Source organism: Bactrocera neohumeralis, unplaced genomic scaffold (genome assembly GCF_024586455.1).
Source record: "Bactrocera neohumeralis isolate Rockhampton unplaced genomic scaffold, APGP_CSIRO_Bneo_wtdbg2-racon-allhic-juicebox.fasta_v2 cluster09, whole genome shotgun sequence".
In the NCBI taxonomy this organism is placed as follows: domain Eukaryota; kingdom Metazoa; phylum Arthropoda; class Insecta; order Diptera; family Tephritidae; genus Bactrocera; species Bactrocera neohumeralis.
This window is the reverse complement of record NW_026089622.1, coordinates 34,340,977-34,365,640: the sequence shown is the minus strand read 5'-3', so window position 1 is coordinate 34,365,640 and position 24,664 is coordinate 34,340,977. Positions and strand designations below refer to the sequence as shown.

Below are 24,664 nucleotides of genomic sequence, written 5' to 3'. Positions count from 1 at the left end.
TTTATATGGAAATTCGGTTTTTTTTTTATCCCTCCCCCAAAGTAATCGGAATCGTGCCGCTGTTCAATATTTTCCATTTAATTTATATGGTACTCCGAAGAAACATGAGGATACTTGATGCCATAAAACATATTTACAAACTACAAAACCTTTGAATTAAAAAATAAATGACTATTTTTTGTATGTCTAGGTATTTGCTCTTCAATCTTTTCCATTTATGTATATGGGTACGGGAACACTTATTATTTGTTTACGTGCAACCGTTCTGCTTGTCAAGAAAGAGTGAGATGGCCATTAAACAAAAATATTAAAAATGTTTTATATTCAGCAAACAGAGCCTAGAATAAGTCGGTGTAGCATGTGCAGTTGACAAAAGCGGATAACGTTACGAGGCCTCTCGACAGGCAAAAATTCGTTTTATACTAATTGTATTGCTGTACGTATTGCCTGTGGAGACTCCATATTGCTTATGGATTATAATATATGGCATACTAATTTTTATGTATATGTAATAAATTGAAAGCAATGAACTGTCACTTCAGCAGTTTGGCACATCAGTTTTCATTTCTATGAAAATTTCGAAGAGGTATGCATCAACTATTCGATATGTCGCTGTCGTCTTCAAAATACAATATATCACAAATAATCTACATATATGCGGTCTCCGCTGGCAATATTTTTGACAAAACACATCTATATCGAGAAAACATTTATTGCTTGTGGAAATTCCTCATTAAATTACGATACAAATATAACTCTTTGGGCAACATTGGGGCCATTAATCGATGTTCTTATCGTATTTCTATCCCATTTAAGTGAGGAATGCTAAACATATGAAAAGTGTGTTTGTAGGATGAATTGACGATAATTTGGTTTACAATTCGGTTTAAGTTTTTTTTTTTAAACATAATAAACATCAGAACGGACATTAAATATTACTACTGCGCACTAAAAATGGTATCAAATGTATTAACACGTGAAATATTGTCATAATTAGATTTTGTGTTAACATACCAATATCTAATTGGATTTGAAAAGTATTTAATTTAGATTTTTATTTCAGTTAAAAAATATATAATCACTAAAACACTTAAATAATAAACAACATTTGTTTCTGGTTATAAGATACTTCCACTTGATCTATTAATATAAAAATATAGGCTGGTATTTAGAAAAGCATCCACCGATTTCGGGTTAAAATGGGTATGTACGGATAGGGGAGGTCCACCAGATCAAGAATATACATATTTATATGAATACAGTGGACCAATAAAGTTTACATACACCCAGTTCTATTAAATTACGACACGTTTATTTGTTATAAAATAAATTTTGTGGTTTTTTCTATCCATTTCAAAATATGTATATTTAACATTAAATTTAGTATATCAAAATATTTTTTTTTACACAAATAAAAAAATTAAAGCTAAAGCTAAAAATGAGCATAATTTATATCAAAAAACGGCACGATTTCGATTACTTTGGCGGAGGGGTAAAAAAAAAACCGAATTTCCGTATAAATGGGGTATGTGCGGATAGGGCAGCTTCCTCAGAGAAGAAATATCCAAAAATAATATAAAAATAATTTTTATTTTTTAAAATATTCACGATTAAAAGTTCAAAAATTTGCACTAATTCATGGTATTTCTCCATGTTTCACTAAATTTTTTCATGTTTTTCACTCTGTATACGTAAATATACACTCTTAACATTGGAATAAGTTCACATTTAATTGTTATTTTACTATATTTTACCTAAATTTATTAATTTAAAAATCACTTAGCTACTCATCGTTGAAAAGGTTAGATTGTTTACAATTATGAGGAAAACGAGCCTTGCCACATCTTAAACAGCAAATATGTAGGATTTTTAACAATTTTTCTTTGTTTGCTTTTTTCGCGTGATTCTTTTTTCTATATTAACTATAAGAAAAATACTCTCTACATATGTATATGTGTAATATGTGATTTATGTGACTGAAGTACTTACGGGTAGTACTCCTTTCTGCGTTGTGTTATTAGTGCAAATTTTTGAATATTGCTTACCTAACCCAAATTTAAAGGAAAAATGGACCTTTAGTCGTGTTTTCGCTCTAAAAAAGGTGCATATGAAAATGACTCAAACAACATTCCTTTGTTTTACAGAAGATACCGAACCAAAATATCTGTCACCAAAATCAAATGAGATCATTTTGAATACAGCCCTGAAATCCCCTCTTTTCGTGAAAATTTTGTATATTTGACTTCTAAAATCTATTAAAAATCAACGGGCCAACATAAAAATAAGCTTTATGTGTTTTTTGTTTACTTGGAATGTCTGTGACAAAATTGCATAATTAAAAACACTGAAAAGTTACTTTTCCACTAGCTGCAACACAGTGCGACCGAGGGTTATTTTTTTGAGGCGCGGCCGAAGGCCGCCAATGCAGAAAGAAATTATATGCAGAAAACTAATGTGTTATATATTTCCTGTCATTGGGATATTATTTACTTTATTTCTTTTGGTTCTTCTATAAAATATGAACGTAAGGTAGCACTGATTATTAGTTAGAATGCAACCCTTTTGTTATTGTGTGAACAAAAATAATTGAACAAAAGTTAAATGTTGAATAAAAGTTATTTTTGCAATATCTAATATAAAATAAATGGTTAGAAACTAATTACTGAAGTGTTAGTGGATATAAAAGTTAAAATATAACTATAAAATTCATTATAAATGGGAGAATCACGCATTTTAAATAGTTGAATCCGGGGATGCTATTCTAAAATTTACCCACAAAATCTGTTATTGTGTGATGAGTAATGTAAAATCTTTTAGAACTTTCATAATCCCCGTGTTAGATCTGCCAGGGTTATGAAGCGCGGCCAAAGACCGCCAACGCAAAAAAGGAGTTCAACGCGAAAGAACTGAGCCAGACCAGGTGTTGGTCAGACCAGGGCTAATTTTTTGAAGCGCGATCGAAGGCCTCCCGGGTCGGCTTTAGAATATCGTCCCAGGATTTCGGGAATAATATGAGTATGGTCGGTTAGAGGAGGTTCGACAAATCATCAATATATATAGGAAGGAAACCAATAGTTTTCTAGAAATTTGCGTTTAAAGTTAAAATTTACCACTATTTGAATTACGTATTTTTGCGAATTAAAATTAATATTACACTTATATTTTGCACTTTTTATACTTGTACTAACACTTAACTTATTCATTTGTAAGTATTTATTTCACATTATATAGTCCAAAATAGTTTTAATTCAATATTTATTTTATTGTTCAAATCTATTTACTTAACAATAACGAAAGAGCTACGATCTGTCAAATAATCAGTGTTACCATACTAATACATTTGAACAAAGTAACAAAAAACCAATAGAAAGATAGATTTATAAAACGAATTTAGAGCGAAAAAAAGGAATTTTACTCGAAAAAAACTTGAAATACCCCTGTGTTGGACCGACTAGGGTTATTTTTTTGAAGCGTGATGATGCTTTTTTTTGTGTATAATCTATTTTCTTTATTTCTTTTAGTGCATTTACAAAAGATATCGATAAGGTAACACTGAATATTTGACAGACTGCAACCCTTTAGTTGTTGTCAAATAAATAGATATAAACAATAAGATTAATATTGATATAAAACTATTTTTGCACTATGTAATGTGAAAAAATGTGTATAAAGGATTTAATGAAGTGTTAGTGAACATAAAAATTAAAAATATACGTGTAAAATTAATTTTAAATCGAAAAAATATGTAATTCAAATAGTGGTAATTTTCAACTTTAAACGCAAATATCTTGAAAACTATAAGATTTCTGCGGCTATAACATATGTTCCTGATCTGGAGAACCTCCCCTATCCGATCATACCCATTTTGTTCCCGAAATCCTTGGACGGTATACCAAAGTTTTTCCGAGCACCGAAAAAGAGGAATTCAACGCGAAGGAACTGAGCACGCCCTTTTGCTGTTATGTGAACAAAAGTTAAATATTGAATAAAAGTTATATTTGCACTATTTATTATAAAAGAAATGGTTAGATACAAATTAGTGAAGTGTTAGTGGATATAAAAGTTAAAAATATAAGTGTAAAATTCATTATAAATCGGAGAAACATGCGTTTTAAATAGTTGAATTTTTGAATTATAAATGCAAATATCTCAAAAACCATAAGTTAGCGGCAACTATTCTTTATTCGTGCATACCGATTTCAACCCCAAAATGGGGGAGGCTATTTTAAAATTTACTCCAAATCACTCGCAAACAACAAGTTTCCTGCGGCTATAACTATTTATATTCTTGATCTGGAGAAGCTCCTCTATTCGACCATACCCATTCTATTCCCAAAATCCTGGGAAAGTATACTAAAGTTTTTCCTTCTTCTGTTTTGCTGATAAATATATACAGTGAAACAATAAAGTTTACATACACCTATTTCTATTAAATTACGACACATTTATTTGTCTTAAAATTAATAAATTTTGTGTTTTTTCTATCCATTTCAAAAGATGTATATCGTCACCTGAAATGCAAAATAACGTATCATCAAAAAATTCGAAATTGAGTGTCTTATTGATTATGATTGACTGCTTCAAATTACAAACATAACAACATTTTTAGGTTCTGCGCTCAGATATAACCAGTTTTAACCAATATTAAAAATTTTTTTCACTCATGTAAATTTCCGAAAATGTTGTTGAGTTATTTTGCATTTCAGGTGACAAATTAAGTCCAAGTTTCTGTTTTAATACGAGTAAAAATGAGTCATGCAAATAAATTAAACGCATTATATCATCAAATTTATGTCTATTTCCGTGTTTTTTCCAAATGCTAAAAACTAATGCTAAAAACTTCATTATAAGATGTGTCAAATAATTGTGTAGAATTAAATTTTTCGACCTTCGGCATTATTGGATCATCATGAACCATATTACATACATATTACAAAAACTTTTATATTCCGAATATTTGCCGTTACATTTAGGCAATCGATTATGGTTACTGCCCGTGTTTCCAAATGATATTTTTTCAACTTGAGTTCTCATAATGGTAACTGGTTCCGTAACTAGTCCACTTAGTATCCACTCGAATATAGTATTTTGAGCTAGAGTGTTTGAAATTCTTTCCACATCTTCTATTATAATTTACGGTATGAGATCGCTGCCTAATAGAAGATCTATTTGAGGAAGGGTGTTGCAGTTGGAATCTTCTATCTAAAGGTGTGAAACCTTTTCTCAATGGTTGCTATTTATATAATAGATTGAAAGTATATTTGTTAGTTGCGGTAAAACTATAGCGTCTGCTTGAATTCTGTTATTCTCTTAAGGAAAATAAAGATGAGACAGATTCTATTAGAGTTTACCGTAATTTCAAAGTTGGCTTGTTTTTTTCGCAGTTTTTCCTATTTTATGCCCTAGACGCTATGAATGATCATTGTCATCCTTGATCTATTAAGGCTCAATGTTTGAACAGTTCTCTTCAGTGTTCTTTTGGAGACAACTACAGTGGGTAGTAATACCCTACTTTCAATTTCGCTGTGTACGGTGTGAGCTTTTTGTGCTTTTAATAAACATGGTGTCAAATTTCGTGATTTTAAGTTTCGGGAGTTGCCGTTGCAACTAAACCCGTGGCTCTTTTTGAGAGCTACTTTAGAGTGTATTGGAAAAACTATTAAAAAGCAACATTGAATGATGTCTTTTATGACAATATACACAATAGAATTTGCTTTCGCAATTATTGAGTTTGTGGGCATGAGACAAGCAGTTTGTACACAGTCTCTTTGATCCGGCAAAGCTGTGCCTTCGGTTAATATTGAAATTTTTAAACTTCTCTGCAAGTTATAAGCTACAGGAGGGCAATACATGGTACGCATGACGTGTGTTCAGATTCAGATGTTTTGAAAAATCTATTTAAATGGTTGTTGCTTCCAACTTTGGAGACTATTGAAGCTTCAATTAAGGTCGTGTTGAACATTTTTAGTTTTGACAATTTTTTTGTCTACCCTTTCCGCATTTCCATATTGGGTAGTTAAGAAATCTTTCATCTGCTGCCATTGAGAGCGTTTGCTCCCACAAAAGTAACGATTTTCTGGAAATGCTAACGTACATATACTACATATGTTCACAAGAATAGGTTCCTAATTGTTTGTCGAAATATTTTGTGTGGATAGAACTGAAACAGCGGATTCTAGTTTGATGAATTCTTCGTTTGTTCCTTTTAATTAATGATCGACCAATATTCTTTCGTTTTCATATCTTGATCTTAGGGCTTCCCCAGCCAAATTGAAATTATCGTCATTTAATGCGAACAGTTTGACTATTACGCCTGATTGGCTTTTATTTTTGTATAAAAAGTGATACAACTTTTGCGCTTCTGATAATTTTGGATGTTTTACATAAGGCTGTAAACGCGTCCCAGAAGGATGGCCACTGTTCATAACCTCCATGAAATATTTCTGTATAGTATGCTGGCACTTCGAGATGAATGCTTCAACTTGCCTCTTGGGCTTGTAATTGTGGCAACTCTACTCTCGGATGGATAGTAGGTACAACTGACTTTGTAAGTTTTATTTGATCTGAGATCATAGCTTTTGTGCCTTCATACTGGTCTAAGCGTATTTGACGTAAGCCGAGGATTTGAAATTTTCAGGTTGATCAGTTTCTACTATTGCGTCGTCGTGTTAATACTAGATTTATTAATAATTACTTGTACCGATTCAAAGTTGTTTTGAACCGGTGAAGATGCAAATCGACTGCAGTATTTAATTAAGCTGCCACTCTCAGAAATGAATTTACTATAAGAAATGTCTTTCCCCCTTTTTTGCTTCTACCACGTTGCTTTGATCGTCTAGCTTCTGCAGGTGTACATGGACTTTTGTCGTCATTATGTTCGTTCAGAAAATTTAAATTAATAAAATATATCCATATATTTTCTTTAATTGTAATTTAGAATAATGGTAACCGAAAACTCCTTTAATAAATAAGAAATATCGGAAAATTAATTCAAGAACGCCTTTACCGTTTTTATTAATCGCTTTTGTATTTTCTTGGGTTTTTTATTTTGAAAAAATTATTTCTCACGGAATTATCCGTATACCCTTGTATATGAGTACGGTCCTGAAACGATGTATCAGCTCGCGCTGAAACGAGGACAATATCATTTGTACTTACGTGTGGACGTTATGTGTATATAGAATGCGTTAAATAGTATTTTGTTTGCAATTATGCTTGTTCTTGTTTGACAAGGAACAAGGGAAATGCTTAAAAATCGCCAAATTTGACCTCCAACATATGTGCTGTATGGGTTTTCACAGAGGTAAATATGTATGTGAGATGTTTAATTTATTCTACAAGTGTTGTTTTTTATTTACCGAACCGTTTATTTATTTTCTTAATTTTCATTATTTAATTGTATTCTACATATGTCTGTAAGTATAAAAGCATTGGCAAATATGTATACAGCAATATGTAAATATAATTCGCGTTTAGAAACATGCGCGAAAGCGAGATTGAAGATATGCAATATTTGTTGTGTGTTATGTGCACTGTACATATACATATATTTTGTAAACTTGTTTTATAATTATGTATGATTCTTTTGAGGATATGTATATATCGTCACCTGAAATGCAAAAAAACGTATCATCAAAAAATTCGAAATTGAGTGTCTTATTGAATATGATTCACTACGTCAAATTACAAACATAATATTACATATGTCCAACATTTTCACGTTCTGCCCTCAGATATAAACCAGTTTTAACCAATATTAAATTTTTTTCACTATGTTCCATTTTATTTCGTTTTTCATTCATGCCACTGTAAAATTCCGAAAATGTTGTTACGTTATTTTGCATTTAGGTGACGATATGTAACCTTAAATATAGCATATCAACATTTTTTTTTTTACACAAATAAAAAAAATTGATACTAAAGCTAAAAATGCGCCTAATTTATATCAAAAAAGTTTACGTACTCTTATGATTATTTATATAAATCAAAAGTAATTACAGTTTTAGACGCATTTATTATTTTTTGGCCTTTATTTTGTTGCAATTATCTCCCCCGGATGTTGAAGCATGCTCTCCACTCGATTTCTAGTATTATTTCCGGATATTTTGACCCACTAAGTCCATAAGGCAGTTTTTAGGCACTCTTTTGATGAAATTCCATATTTTCGAATACGGTTTCCAATAAGGTCCAGATATGTTGAACAGGATTAATATCTGGTGATTGCGGGGCATTATTTTCAATTCCATAACAACCCTTCACTTACAAGATACGATGTGTATTTTGGGTCGTTATGCTGTTGGAAATTGATGTTGCTGCTTTGACAGCAGATTTAAACACTTAAAATTTAAATAATTTTTTTTTTAATATTCAGATACAGAAAATCTATTCATTTTAAAACAAATAAACGTGTCGTTATTTAAGAGAACCATGTGTATGTAAACTTTGTTGATTCACTGTATTTTGAGGGAACTTTAGTATACTAGTAGTTGGCGTGTAAGACTCCGCTCTGTTAATGTTCCTTTCTTTTATATTTTTGTTAGTTTGTTAAAATATATTAGTATGGTAACACTGATTCTTTGACAGTTTGTGTATTTACAGCAGCTGTTTATATCAGACGACCTCAGCTCTCGCGTCGAATTTATTTTGAGGTCTTCAATTAACTCAAAACGGTTTCAACTGAGCGGTTATTTGAGTTATAGGAATAGCCAGAAGTTTAATCAGGTGAATACGGTGCTTGTTCAATGATATTCGTTTTGTTTGGTCAAAATTTAAAAAAAAAAAAGTTAATTTTTTTTTTTAATTCGACAAACAATACTGAAGTCGACCGACATGAACAGCTGCTATAAACACACTGGTTGACAGATCACGCTAATTTCTGGCACCATAATTAAGTATAGTTGTACCAACCTAGAAAAAAATTTACCTGTCTTCCATATAAGCGGGAGATAAGAGGGGGGAGATGAAGAATGGGTGTAAAAGGGTGAAAAATATAAGTGTAATATTAATTTTAAGCCATACACTTTTATTTCCCGAAATCCCTGTACGGTATTTAAAAGCCGACCTATTTACAAATTAACAAAAGGGCCACCGTTTGTGTAAGTGTGGTGGTACTAGTACTTACGGATAGTGCGCAGTCCGGAACACGTCGAAAACTCTGAGTGTTTTTTATAGTACAACGGGTAATAATATTTTTTCTTTTTTAAAATGGTATTCACAAAGGAATATCTCGTAAAAATTTTTCTGAAATGCTCTCAATTAAACGGAGACACAAATTAATTAGCCTCGCCGAAAAAGAAAATTGCTGAAAAGTTAATCTCTGAAGAGGCAGACTATCAAAAAAAATTAAGAATAATCCCAAGCAAATAAGAAAAAACTAAGTTTGCGCGTAACCGAAAATTTTACACTCACAATTTTTCATGATAAAAGCCGAGGAAATACTTTCAAGTGCTGCAAAACTTTAACTTAAATCTTGCGTAAGAATTCAACAGTAATTATTCGTCGAAACCGTGAATGTCACATCATATTTAGTATTTTATTGATTTATATTAAAGGTCTCAGACTCATCTAAATTTATTCCTACATTTTAAATTTAAGATATTGATATATGAGGAAAAAGTCAACAAGAGATAAAATATCATAAATTTTGACCAGCATAAATAGTTTAACGGGGGGAATGTCGTAAATCGCTAAATCATGTATACTGTGGCTAGAAGAAGGTCTGGACTGACTGCATTAACTTTTGGTATTACTCAGGTATATTCGAGAATTTGTTTCAATGTATTATTATTATTCGACACAAAGTATCGTAGACTAAAGAAAGTCATTATACATATTATGTGTATGTAGTATAGGGAAGATAGGGAAATGGAGTCCTTAAAGTAAGGGTAGTATTGTCTAAATTTTATCCATTTTGGAGTCATGACTATCTAAATGTAAAGACGATATCTGAGATAACTCGCACATTGTCTGATATAAACGGTTTAAAGTCAACCGAAACTTTTTGTATTAAGTTGTGCAATAGATATATGGGGATTAGCAATTTTTAACATAAACGCACATTATTATCTAGAAAATATTGGCTCTGAATTTCAATAATATATCTACGCCATAGGCTCGATGCAACACATATCCTTTTGAACCAAATAATATGTGTGTGTTTCGATAGTTCTGTTTTGTCGTTAAATGGTAATTGTAACTGTTACTTTTTTTACACCCTTATATTTTTACGACGAAGGCGAATGAGTATAGCGTCAGTATCAACAACTTGCATTATTATTTTGTTAATTTTGCGTTTGAGTGACTAGTTATACATGCATTATTAGTATAAGTTATATTTAAAAACAAATAAGTGGTTATTTCGAAGTACTTATGTATATATAAATTGAAATATTTGTAATTTTATATGCCTTTGAACACCATAAACTGAAAAGAAGAAAGAAAATGGGTCGTAAAGGCCATTACATTCATAACGTAAAAATTAATTGCAAATATGTTAGGCCGTTCGTAAAACTTTTTAACTAATGCTTTAAAGCAAAAAAAAATAATAAAAAGGAAACTCGTGGTCGTCCAAGAAAAACTGGCCTGATTGATGATCGCCGTATACTTCTCAAGGCAAAAAAGGGTCCTTTTTCGATTTTACGACAAATTGTAGGGGAAGTTGGACTAAATGTTAGCTCGCAAACATTTCGGCGTCAATTAGAGAACGGTAATTTACCGGAGCGTAGAGTCAGAAAAATTCGTCGTACATTCACATACAGAACGGAAAAGCTTTGCCGCTGAACATGAAAATTAGTGCGGTCCCACCGGAGAAAAAAAGTGGCGAAATACAGTGAAATCTGTAACACTATTAAAAATATATATGTACATAATATATGTTGCGCATATTATGAACATAGTTTTATCATAATACACATTTACTACATTCGTACTTGTTGTGACTTGTTATTGCTGCTTACCTCCATAAGAGAGAAATACCATATACCTGCATTAGAGAGACACTCGGGTTAGTGAGAAACCTCTATACTCCTATTATTTTGACCAATGCTATTTCTTGTTTAAAAAAAAATCAGTTTTAATATTCGAAATAAAAGATTTTAGCACCATCTTGGGATATACTACATAACGGTTTTGTTAAAAACTACTAAAAGTGCGATAAATTAAACTAAATGCGCAAGAAACATTAAATTTTACGTCCGGGATGGTACATGAGAACTTTTTATGAGCCGCTATATATTGGGTGAAGGGTTGGCGATATCACATACCTCCGGATCTACTCGCTCAATTTAAACAAACCTCGATAGGTAACATTATCTTGACCTTCCTATGTTGCAGTGCCCAATTGGCAAAATTTCTTCTAAATCTTTCTTTTCCACTATACAAATATCAATGATAATATTGGGATAAAACTTGCAAATTGCGAAAGCATATAATCTATGCATATATATGTTGCAGTGCCCAATTGGCAAAATTTCATCTAAATCTTTCTTTTCCACTATACAAATATCAATGATAATATTGGGATAAAACTTGCAAATTGCGAAAGCATATAATCTAATAATATAAACTATTATACGTTGTTCAAAAAGTATGGCGAATTTTGTATTTCTAAAAAAACGTGTTTTTTTATTCATGAATATCTTATTTGTCCCCTTCAAAGTATTCACCCCCCGATAAATTTCACTTCTGTCAGCGTTCTTTTCCAATCCTCAAATATTTAAAAAAGTCCTTTTTTGTGATCTTGTGGCCTTTGTGATCAACCTTCGATACAGTTTTTATCTCCTCAATCGCAGCGTAGTGTCGTTTTTTAAAGGACTTCAGAATGTTGAAAAAAGCCTGCGGTGATAATTGTTTGTCGCAAGCATGTGTTTTTGATCGTTACGCGGTGTTAGCGACACGGAAAAAGACTACCATCGGCCATCGGCACGTCTTTTTTTTCTTGTAACAACCCACTTCATCCTCGTTTCGAATTTTTAAAAGTGATTTTTGCCAAATTGAAAGCTATACCTCTTTAGAAACGTACTTAATCTTATACAAAAAATGCGTAGTGATGAATTTTCATGTTAATTTTTTAATTTTTTACATGGTTTTCTGCTGTGTTGGGTTCAACTCTACTTCACCTTGTTTACTTTAAAGAAAATACCCTTTTTATTTAACTTATCAGTTTGCTGATGACGCAATTTGAATAAAGTTCTTAAAGTTGAAATTTAAGTTAGTTATTTTTTATAAATTGGGGAAATCTTCAAAATACATAATCTGAATTGTTAATAACTTTTCAAAAAGTAACATTGTGTTAGATTGTTATCTTAGAAAATTGGAATAAGTAATGAAATGAAAAGATTATTAAAGAGAGTATCCTATCAGAAAAGTAATAAAATCATTTTCAATGCAAGTCATGGATGGCTGACAGGTTTTCTGAAAAGACACCATTTTCACAATATAAAAATTTAAGGAGAATTGGCTGCAAAAACCTAACCGGATGAACTAGCAAAAATAATTCAAGAGGGCAGATATACTCCAGATCAAAAATATATAGAGCCAACGAAACGGCATTGTTTTGGAAGCAAATGCCAAAAAGAACATTCATTGCAAAAATCACACAGCTGGTCGCTTTAACCCATTTCCGACCGCACCTAGACCCACTGCATTGATTTAATTCCAACTTTTTATTTTGATTATAATAAAAAAAACTCGACGCTTAAAATTTTTTGAGATTGTTACATTGAGCCGTTTAGCCACGGTTTCAGAAAGATGCAAAATCGCATACAATTATTGATTTCACGGCTTATCTCGTTCATTTTCGACTTGGTGATTTTTCAAAGTTGCTGGTCGATAAATCGACCAATAGCTGTAAATGCGTTAAAGCAGCCAAAGATGGGATGACCCTCTTGCTTGGCAGTAACACATCTGGAGCTAAAATGTTGAAGCCACTCTTAATCAACAAATCACTTATGCCAATAGTTTTAAAAGGTAAGGATATTAATCAATTTCCATTTCATATTATGGCGAATACTAAGACATAGATTACGGCTAATCTGTTCAAAGATTGGTTTAATAACTGCATTTGTTCCTGAAGTCCAGAAATATATAATACAAAAAGGTTTAGAATTCAAGAATTGTTTGTTGATAATGCACCTAGTCACCCAGTACTGGTACATCCGAATATTCAGTTGCTGTTTTTCCCGCCTAATACCACGTCTTTGATTCAGACGCTCGATCAGGGTACTATAGCACCGTTTAAAATGTACTACAACAAGCAAACGTTAAGATATATTTTAGATTAAGTGGAAGAAAACAATTTGAATGTTATGGAAGCATGGAAAAAGTTTAATATTTTGGTTTGCATTACACATGTTTCGAAAAACATTTTACAAGCTTTCGTTTAAAGTAGAACTTCAGCGGTGCAAGGATAAGAAATTTGTCCTGAGATTATAGTCTTTCAAATAATATAGGTGGCGATTTATTTGACAATATCCAAACGGCTGACATTATTGATGGCTTAATGCAATAAGGTCCTATTGATGATATCTTAATTGAAATTATGGCTAACAATGAGAATAAAGATGTTGTCGCCGATATCGACAAAGGTGAAGGTCGGCTAATTTAATTCGTGGGGGCTTGAAATTCGCTACAAGTTTGGAACAAACTAAAAAAAACGTGTTTCAACAGACTTTATAACAAAAAAACCCATAGAGGCCGATTAATAATGAAGATAATTCTGCATTAGAACAAAACCCAACAATTTGTTGGACATATCTTCTGAGTACAGTGCTTTTTTAAGCCAGCCCATAATAAACATACACGATTGTTATCAACTAACTAATTTTTTTGTACTTATGGATTGAATTTAAACTGTATACTAAACTTATTTTCTTGCAATAAATATGATTTTTGTTTAGTTTTATTATTAGTTAATGGATTTCAATATCACTTTGTTTGTACGGTCTTTTAAGAAAATATTTCATTATTTGTTCATCTTACACGATTTTTTCAACTTTTGGAACAGATCCCTAAATTTATATATGAATCGTGTATTTTTTAAACGGTTTTCTTAGGAACGTACCTACTGTGTAAAAAAAGATTTTACTGTATTATTAAAAAAAATGTGTTAACAAAAACAAGGCATAAAACCCAATTTTTAAAATGGAGTTTTAAAACTCTGAATACTATTAATATTTGAAAACTTGATTAATTATCCGAAAAAAGGATCCGACTTCGTCAATTTGTTTTAAATTTGAAAAACGTGAGAAGAAACATTTCGTAGCATATATTTCGCTGTTGATTGTACCCGATGTAACGTATAAGCTGCTTATTTTGCCACAACTGCCAATTCCTTTGAAAATTTTATCATTTTTTTGGTTTTGAATTTTTCAGCAACATTTCCTCGAGAAACGGCTGTGCAGGTAGCTGAGAAAAGTCCGCTAAGACGAAGGTCTCGTCATCCATTATGCAGCATTCGAATTTCTTAAAAAAATCTGTCGTCAGCTTCTTAGCTCGTTGTTTTGCGGTATTGTTCTTGGCGGCGTTTTTATCCGAAACTTTCTGTACCTTGTACGTCTTCAAACCAGTTTCCTTCTTCGTCCTGCGTACAAAAGATTCTGAGCAGCCAGCCTTCCTCACCCGAACTCTTGTATCTTTCTTGAGAATGGTCACAACGTTCTTGGGATTCTCACGCTGCGGCCTCTTCTTTTTATCCGAACCTTTCTTCCTGTCAATATGCACATTTTCCTTAAAGCATTTAATAAGGCGATAAATGGTTTTAGGGTTAAATAAATTTTTATTGACTCTAACGGACGCACAATATTTTCTGGCATTTAGTTTAAAGATACTAAGATACAAGTTTTTTATTTGAAATTTTTAATTGCACAATATGGGAAAAAAGTAGCGGACAATTAAATTCGACGCAGTCCTTATATTGCATTGAAAAATATAAATAGTAAGATTTTTTTGTACTTTGTTTTTTGTTAGTGTTTCATTTTCTATGATCTCGCAACACTACCACATTATTTGTCAATTACAATATGATACTTTATAATAAGGCCCTTTTTTAGACATTTGTTTTTGAAGAAGAAATGAAATCGCGCAGATATTTTTCAAGTCGTCCATCATCTCGAGCTTATATGCATATACAAGAGACTTCATATCACCGCACAAAAAATACTTCAGCAATGTTAAATTACACGATCTTGGATGCCACCCAACAGATCCACAATACGAGATAATGCCCTAGTTAAGGAACGTATTAATTATGTTATAAACAGAATGTATCAAAACAACATCAAAGAAAATGTATCAAAACAACATCAAAGAAAATGTATCAAAACAACCTTATCTTGGAACAATAGAAATACACTATCACTACAACAAACATCAAAACAACCTTGAGTTCGAATACCACAACAACCTTAGCTTAGAACAAAGGGAATGTATCCAAGCAAACAATATATATATACATATATATGTAGACAAACCCAAGCAAATTATATTATATACATCTGTATTCAAACAAAATATCAAATAGTAATCAGTAAACATACTAGTTAGTATAAATAGAAATAAGAACCGTATAATAAGTTAGTCTTAAGAGTATTAATAAAGAGTACACATTTCGATGCAGCTCAAACAAATATTCTGTTGACTAATTTTTACATCATGTAAAAATTAACAAGGGGCTAGCCGGGAAGACAAATTTATTTGCTATCCAAAAAGCCAGATTTTAATCAGAAAGAAATAAAACAAAAAACTCCACAGGAAGTAGGGCTTCCAGCACTAAATGCCTGAAAAAATTGTGGAAATAATTGGAAATGGATAGAAGTATAAATCCTGTAAGCAGACAATACTATTCCTAAAAAAGTGGAACAAGGTAAAAAAGTATAGGTCCTGAAATAATGGATAATACTTTCACCAAGTTTCGCAAAAGACCTTGAAAGAGCGGACAAATATGAATCCTGCAAAATTCTGAAACATTGGACAATTAATTAACCATTATCTTGGAACAATAGAAATGCCCTATCACTACAACAAACAATCCTAAACACACAAACATCAAAACAACCTTCGAATACCACAACAATCTTATCTTAGAACAAAGGGAATGTATCTAAACACACAAAATATATGTAAACAAACCCAAACAAATAATATTATATACATCTGTATCCTAACTAACTAGCATGTTAGAAATAAGAACCATGTAATAAGTTAGTCTTAAGAGTATTAATAAAGAGTATTTTTACTTCATGAAAAATTAACTCGCTCACCAAAAGTTTCTTTCAATAAATTGATTGTATCGTTGCATGTAGCACCATCTTAATGGAACCAAAATTTGATCACATGAACATCCAATTCAGGCACGCAAAAGTCATTAATTATGGCTCTAAAGCTTTCTCCATTGGCTGTTTCATTATGGCCGACTTCATTTGACTTTTTGAGGATGTCACGACGTGTCAATGGCGTGGATTATTATCAATCCAAACAAGGCAATTTTGTTTATTAACGTATCCATTCAACCAAAAATGAGCTTATTCGCTGAACAAAAAACGACCGAATCATTATTTTGGTAATAAATTTGCATGGTTTCCAACGTTTTATGGGAATAAGTTCATTATGAAATGGCATGCCAAACTAAGTATAAATCATGTAACAGCTGTAAAAAGACCAACTCCGAAAGAAAAATTGCGTCATTGAAAACCAAATGTCAAAAACACCCTTTACAATTTATGTTAATTAAAATACATAGTTTATTTTTTATAAATGTTAACAAAGTCCCATATAAATTATTTTAATTAGGTGTTCTTAATATTCATTGAATTCTTTTTCTAATGTAATAGGTCGGGATTTGGTACCTCAACAAAATACTTATTATACATCTTTCAACTCTAGGATTATTGATGCTGTCAAGAATAGGTTCGTATGAAAAGTATAGTTTTACGAAAATTTGTAATAATAATTATGGAATAATGCCTTGCAATTAATAGCCAGTGGGAGGACTATGATATGAGATTACAATATCTTAATTGTTTTTTATTAAACTCTTAAATGGACATTAAAATAAATCTAACTTGCACAATTTTATAAGAGTATCAAACACATTGCTTAAACTATATAAAATGTTCGTAAAATGAAACAGAAAGAAATGAGAAATCTTTTAAATTTCTTACATAATACAAAAGTAATGTAAATGTTTAGCATGTAGTGTGTGTGGGCTTACGTCTAGTAAAAACAAAGACAATATTCATTTCTTTGTTTTCCAAAACTGCACTCCAGATTTCAAATTTTGCACAACTTAGTTTTTTTGTTGACGAACAAAACATTTTGGACATTTCATCGAATTATTTTATTTTTGCTATCATACAAATTAAACCTTCGATATGTAAAATAATGAATAAATATTTAAAAAAATTGTATGTACATGACACCGCGTATTCTTGCGCAAATAACGGGACAAGTGTATACACGAAAAATTAGACTTTCTTGAAGTATTGTTTTTGTTATAAATACCGTACTTAAAGAAAAATGTTTATTACTGTACACACAATTGCGTTGCCGACAAACATATTATTTTATTTTTAAATTACTACGTTGGAATATGTATATATAATAGTTACAATCTTAATTTTTGTTTTATTTTAGATTCCATCGCAGCGATAAAATGTTTCAAATGCAGCGTTACTGTAGAAAAAAATTATATACAAAATATAACTGTTTTGACGCCAATGTGCACCAAATTTGACTGGTCTGAAAATTTTATCATTGATTGCCCATTTTCGACAATGTGTTTAAAAACCATTTCAACACTTCATTTGCAAAACGAAAAACAAAACACTATAACAAGGGGATGCGCGCCGCAAAAAGATACTAAACAGGTGTGTTATACTCAATTATATTTAATGCAGCTGTAATTTAGAAAACCTATTTTCGATCTTCTGACAGAAATAAGTACATAACACAAATACATATGTATTCTGGAATAGCACATTTCTTATTTAGTAATATTTCGTTTAAACTTTAAAGTTTCTGAGAACCTAGGGCTCCTACAGTTACAGCCTACAATTCGTGTATTAAGAAAAGTCACTAAAATTTAGGAAATTATTAAAAATATATACATATACATATACATATGTGATATTTATACAACTACTTTGAAAGAACAATTTTCCTCCAATGTATGTAAACACTCAAACGTGTTGTCCGTTGTTATTATATGAGTAAAAAATTGTAAGAATGTTCATAATTTTAAAATTCTAAATTCATTCTTCAAAATCTATGTCGTCCCCCTCAAAACGGTTTCCCCTGAGTTTTTTTAAACTTGCTGAATAACCAGAAGTCACACGAATATTGGTTGAAAATTTGGTGAAAAACTCACTAAGAATCAAAACAAACAAAAACCAAGAGTTTTCAATATTCCGTCCTGTTTTTATACTCTCGCAACAAAGTTGCTAAGTAGTTTGTTCACATAACGGTTGTTTGTAAGTCCTAAAACTAAAAGAGTCAGATATAGGGTTATATATACCAAAGTGATCAGGGTGACGAGTAGAGTTGAAATCCGGATGTCTGTCTGTCCGTCTGTCCGTCCGTCCGTCCGTGCAAGCTGTAACTTGAGTAAAAATTGAGATGTCATGATGAAACTTGGTACACGTATGTACTTCTTGGCTCCATAAGAAGGTTAAGTTCGAAGATGGGCAAAATCGGCCTACTGCCACGCCCACAAAATGGCGAAAACCGAAAACCTATAAAGTGTCATAACTAAGCCATAAATAAAGATATTAAAGTGAAATTTGGCACAAAGGATCGCATTAGGGAGGGGAATATTTGGACGTATTTTTATTGGAAAAGTGGGCGTGGCCCCGCCCCCTACTAAGTTTTTTGTACATATCTCGGAAACTACTATAGCTATGTCAACCAAACTCTACAGAGTCGTTTCCTTCAGGCATTTCCATATACAGTTCAAAAATGGAAGAAATCGGATAATAACCACGCCCACCTTCCATACAAAGGTTATGTTGAAAATCACTAAAAGTGTGTTAACCGACTAACAAAAAACGTCAGAAACACTAAATGTTACGGAAGAAATGGCAGGAAGAAGCTGCACCCAGGCTTTTTTTAAAAATTGAAAATGGGCGTGGCGTCGCCCACTTATGGACCAAAAACCATATCTCAGGAACTACTCTACCGATTTCAATGAAGTTCGGTATATAATATTTTCTTAACACCCTGATGACATGTACGAAATATGGGTGAAATCGGTTCGCAACCACGCCTTCTTCCAATATAACGCTATTTTGAATTCCATCTGATGCCTTCTCTGTATAATATACATATATGTATGTACATTAGGAACCAATGATGATAGCGCAATAAAATTTTACACAAATACGGTATTTGAAAAATATGTAAATGACGGATAATGAAATCTCGATTATCACTTTATCTTGCGAGAGTATAAAATGTTCGGTGACACCCGAACTTAGCCCTTCCTTTACTTGTTACTAATAGCTTTTCGCAAACGACGCATAACACTCAAATATCGGGTGATTTTTTAAGAGCTTGATAACTTTTTTAAAAAAAAACGCATAAAATTTGCAAAATCTCATCGGTTCTTTATTTGAAACGTTAGATTGGTTCATGACATTTACTTTTTGAAGATAATTTCATTTAAATGTTGACCGCGGCTGCGTCTTAGGTGGTCCATTCGGAAAGTCCAATTTTGGGCAACGTTTTCGAGCATTTCGGCCGGAATAGCCCGAATTTCTTCGGAAATGTTGTCTTCCAAAGCTGGAATAGTTGCTGGCTTATTTCTGTAGACTTTAGACTTGACGTAGCCCCACAAAAAATAGTCTAAAGGCGTTAAATCGCATGATCTTGGTGGCCAACTTACGGGTCCATTTCTTGAGATGAATTGTTCTCCGAAGTTTTCCCTCAAAATGGCCATAGAATCGCGAGCTGTGTGGCATGTAGCGCCATCTTGTTGAAACCACATGTCAACCAAGTTCAGTTCTTCCATTTTTGGCAACAAAAAGTTTGTTAGCATCGAACGATAGCGATCGCCATTCACCGTAACGTTGCGTCCAACAGCATCTTTGAAAAAATGGCGCTACATGCCACACAGCTCGCGATTCTATGGCCATTTTGAGGGAAAACTTCGGAGAACAATTCATCTCAAGAAATGGACCCGTAAGTTGGCCACCAAGATCATGCGATTTAACGCCTTTAGACTATTTTTTGTGGGGCTACGTCAAGTCTAAAGTCTACAGAAATAAGCCAGCAACTATTCCAGCTTTGGAAGACAACATTTCCGAAGAAATTCGGGCTATTCCGGCCGAAATGCTCGAAAACGTTGCCCAAAATTGGACTTTCCGAATGGACCACCTAAGACGCAGCCGCGGTCAACATTTAAATGAAATTATCTTCAAAAAGTAAATGTCATGAACCAATCTAACGTTTCAAATAAAGAACCGATGAGATTTTGCAAATTTTATGCGTTTTTTTTTAAAAAAAGTTATCAAGCTCTTAAAAAATCACCCGATAGTATTCCTTGTTGCCAGTTTGGCCGTTCGGAAGGAATTCGGAGTGCACCACACCTTGATAATCGAAGAAAACTGTCAACATGACCTTCTAAACCTCAAAGCATGTCAATTTCAGGTATTTTTTCAGCTTCGGCTCACCTTGGCCATGATATTCAGCCGATGATCGTCTCTTTGCGGGTCATAAGCATAGATCCAAGACTCATCACCAGTAACAATGTCTCATGACATCCGTATTGTTTTACAGAGGTTAACGCGACGCTGTTTTTCGAAAAAAGTGAGTGAGTTTGGAAGCAATCGTGCTTTCACTTTTCTTAGGCCCATTGAGCTCACTGTTAATCGTCGATTCTCAAGTATCAATTCATTTATATTATTGACGTCTTGATCTTCAGTTCTTGTTAACTGTCCTGGACATGTTTCAGCGCCAACACGTTCTCTTTGAATAATGTGTACCACTTTCTGGTGGCAAACAATTATCACCGAAAGCCATATCCAGTATTCTGAACATTTCGGCACCAGGTCTCATCCGCACACAAAATGTAACACTAATGATTATTTTGATGTGAAATTTGGCACAGATGTCACTGACATTTCTCCCAACCTAGAAAAAAAATATTTCAGGAACGGGTTTTTGGGCGAAATTCAAATTAACAAGTAAGGAAGGGCTTAGTTCGGGTGTCACCGAACATTTTATACTCTCGCATGATAAAGTGATAATCGAGATTTCATTGTACGTCATTTATTTATTTTTCAAATACCGTATTTTTGTAAAGTTTTATTCCGCTATCATCATTGGTTCCTAATGTATATACTCGTATTATACAGAAAAGGCATCAGATGGAATTCAAAATAGCGTTATATTGGAAGAAGGCGTGGTTGTGAACCGATTTCACCCATATTTCGTACATGTCATCAGGGTGTTAAGAAAATATTATATACCGAATTTCATTGAAATCGGTCTAGTAGATCCTGTTATATGGTTTTGGGTCCATAAGTGAGCGAGGCCACGCCCATTTTAAATTTTTAAAAAAAGCCTGAGTGCAGCTTCCTTCTGCCATTTCTTCCGTAAAATTTAGTGTTTCTGACGTTTTTTGTTAGTCGGTTAACGCACTTTTAGTGATTTTCAACCTAACCCTTGTATGGGAGGTGGGCGTGGTTATTATCCGATTTCTTCCATTTTTAAAGTGTATATGGAAATGCCTGAAGAAAACGACTCTGTAGAGTTTGGTTGACATAGCTATAGTAGTTTCCGAGATATGTATACAAAACTTAGTAGGGGGCGGGGCCACGCCCACTTTTCCAAAAAAAATACGTCCAAATATCCCCCCCCCCCCATTGCGATCCTTTGTGCCAAATTTCACTTTAATATCTTTATTTATGGCTTAGTTATGACACTTTATAGGTTTTCGGTTTCCGCCATTTTGTGGGCGTGGCAGTGGGCCGATTTTGCCCATCTTCGAACTTAACCTTCTTATGGGGCCAAGGAATACGTGTACCAATTTTTATCATGATATCTCAATTTTTACTCAAGTTACAGCTTGCACGGACGGACGGACGGACAGACAGACATCCGGATTTCAACTCTACTCGTCACCCTGATCACTTTGGTATATATAACCCTATATCTGACTCTTTTAGTTTTAGGACTTACAAACAACCGTTATGTGAACAAAACTTTAATACTCTCCTTAGCAACATTGTTGCGAGAGTATAAAAAGTCTTTCTATCACACAGAAGTAAATTTGAAAATAAATGTTGGTATAATTTATGTCACTTATTAATTTTAAACGATTTATTTTTAGTAACTGCATTTTATTTAATAACGCTGAATGGGAATTGGTGTTTCCATTATGATTTATTTACATTTTCGTAAATAAATGAAAGCATTAGAGTATACTATATTCTATAAACAAAACTTTATGTGAAGAAAAAATTATTATTTTACAGGTCTTTAAGAATCGTCGATGGCAACAAGAATATTCGGTACAAGAAGTGTACGATGAAGGCTGTACAGAATTTAAGGCAAATCACTTGTCAGTATCCAGTAAAATACACTGCTATTGCCGGGGTAATTTATGCAACTCAGGACCAGGAAAAATCTTTGCTGAGCGAATACTCGCTACAAGCCTAGCTGTACTTTTCTATTTATTGCGCTTATTGTAGTAAATATTGTGATATAAAACAACTACCATTGAACTACCTAGAATTAGACATTTGCAAATTTTCAAAAATACAATTAGAACACATAGATAATGATATTATTTTTATATTTAATATAATAACTTTATAAAGAAGCTATTTTATATATATGTACATTTGGTCAGAGTGATTTGTTTGCAGAAAGGTATTGGAATAGTTTTTTATTTTGTTTATATACTTATTATAAATAATCGATAAACTAATAAAGCCAAAAATATTTATTTTTATACTCTCGCAACAAAGTTGCTAAGGAGAGTATTATAGTTTTGTTCACATAATGGTTGTTTGTAAGTCCTAAAACTAAAAGAGTCAGATATAGGGTTATATATACCAAAGTGATCAGGGTGACGAGTAGAGTTGAAATCCGGATGTCTGTCTGTCCGTCTGTCCGTCCGTCCGTCCGTGCAAGCTGTAACTTGAGTAAAAATTGAGATATCATGAAGAAACTTGGTACACGTATTTCTTGGCTTCATAAGAAGGTTAAGTTCGAAGATGGGCAAAATCGGTCCACTGCCACGCCCACAAAATGGCGGAAACCGAAAACTTATAAACTGTCATAACTAAGCCATAAATAAAGATATTAAAGTGAAATTTGGCACAAAGGATCGTATTAGGGAGGGGCATATTTGGAGGTAATTTTTTTGGAAAAGTGGGCGTGGCCCCGCCCCCTACTAAGTTTTTTGTACATATATCGGAAACTACTATAGCTATGTCAACCAAACTCTATAGAGTCGTTTCCTTCAATCATTTCCATATACAGTTTAAAAATGGAAGAAATCGAATAACAACTACGCCCACCTCCCATACAAAGGTTATGTTGAAAATCACTAAAAGTGCGTTAACCGACTAACAAAAAACGTCAGAAACACTAAATTTTACGGAAGAAATGGTATAAGTAAGCTGCACCCAGGCTTTTTTTTAAGTTGAAAGTGGGCGTGGCGCCGCCCACTTATAGACCAAAAACCATATCTCAGGAACTACTGGACCGATTTCAATGAAATTCGGTATATAATATTTTCTTAACACCCTGATGACATGTACGAAATATGGGTGAAATCGGTTCACAACCACGCCTTCTTCCAATATAACGCTATTTTGAATTCCATCTGATGCCTTCTATGTATAATATGTATATACATTAGGAAATGAAAATACTATTCAATGCTCAAAGTACACAAATTGATCTAATCTAATTAATTTTACAGCAAAATAAAGAAATATGTATATTATTATCACTTCATCATGCGAGAGTATAAAATGTTCGGTGACACCCGAACTTAGCCCTACCTTACTTGTTATAATAAAATTTAGACCAATAGATAATTATTTAACACCTCAACATCGTCAGATAAATTGATACCGATTTTAAATTTCAATAAAATGATATCCATTTCTTTATGCTTCATTTTGCGATTTCTGTAACAAATTTCAGCTATAATGTTAAGAATTTAGACAACAACAAAAGTATTACCGACTGATGTTCCTGTATATAATAATTATCGGCTTGTAAAATAATTTTTAGAGCACTGATCACCAGTGAACAGTATATGATAAATTTACGAGTATAGACAAATTACAATTATACAATTTATGGGAGAATGCTGCGTATCAAATAAGATATTTTTTCAACCTAAGCTATTATAATTTGTTTTACTTGGCACATATCTACATATACTTGACCTTAACATGAAAGTGATACCCTATTATGTAAAACGACTTGTGTATACCATAGTCGTTTCCAGTATATTAGATATGGTTTCTATATTAGTATTAGGTTTTGCTTATGACTACTGATCTCAGTTTACTTGAAAATGAAGACATCGTTGAGTAAAAAGAAATCCATTTTTTGCATTAAATTGAAGCGTTTATTTAGCATAGTTTATAATGATTCCAATAAGGTAAAAAAAAATATTAATAGGTTTGTTCAATTATTTGTTAAGGTAAAT

The 24,664-nt window shown here is 32.6% G+C and overlaps 2 protein-coding genes across 6 annotated transcripts in view; one reads left to right on the top strand and one right to left on the bottom strand.

The window, feature by feature from the left end:
• Positions 1-24,664, bottom strand: part of LOC126764042 (rabankyrin-5) — a 194,083-nt gene that overhangs the window by 134,637 nt on the left and 34,782 nt on the right. The window lies entirely within an intron of this gene.
• Positions 792-24,123, top strand: LOC126764170 (uncharacterized). Of its 4 annotated transcripts, none has more exons than XM_050481961.1 (5): positions 793-957; positions 8,584-8,721; positions 16,827-16,902; positions 17,629-17,861; positions 22,467-24,123. In XM_050481961.1, exons 1-5 carry the CDS (start codon positions 955-957, stop codon positions 22,680-22,682), a joined length of 666 nt encoding a protein of 221 aa, XP_050337918.1. In that variant the 5' UTR covers positions 793-954; the 3' UTR covers positions 22,683-24,123. The 4 variants fall into 4 exon arrangements, with proteins under 4 accessions (XP_050337919.1, XP_050337918.1, XP_050337920.1 ...); XM_050481963.1 differs by lacking the exon at positions 8,584-8,721 and adding an exon at positions 16,299-16,475 and having other exon boundaries at positions 796-957; XM_050481962.1 differs by lacking the exons at positions 8,584-8,721; positions 16,827-16,902 and adding an exon at positions 12,819-12,966 and having other exon boundaries at positions 792-957.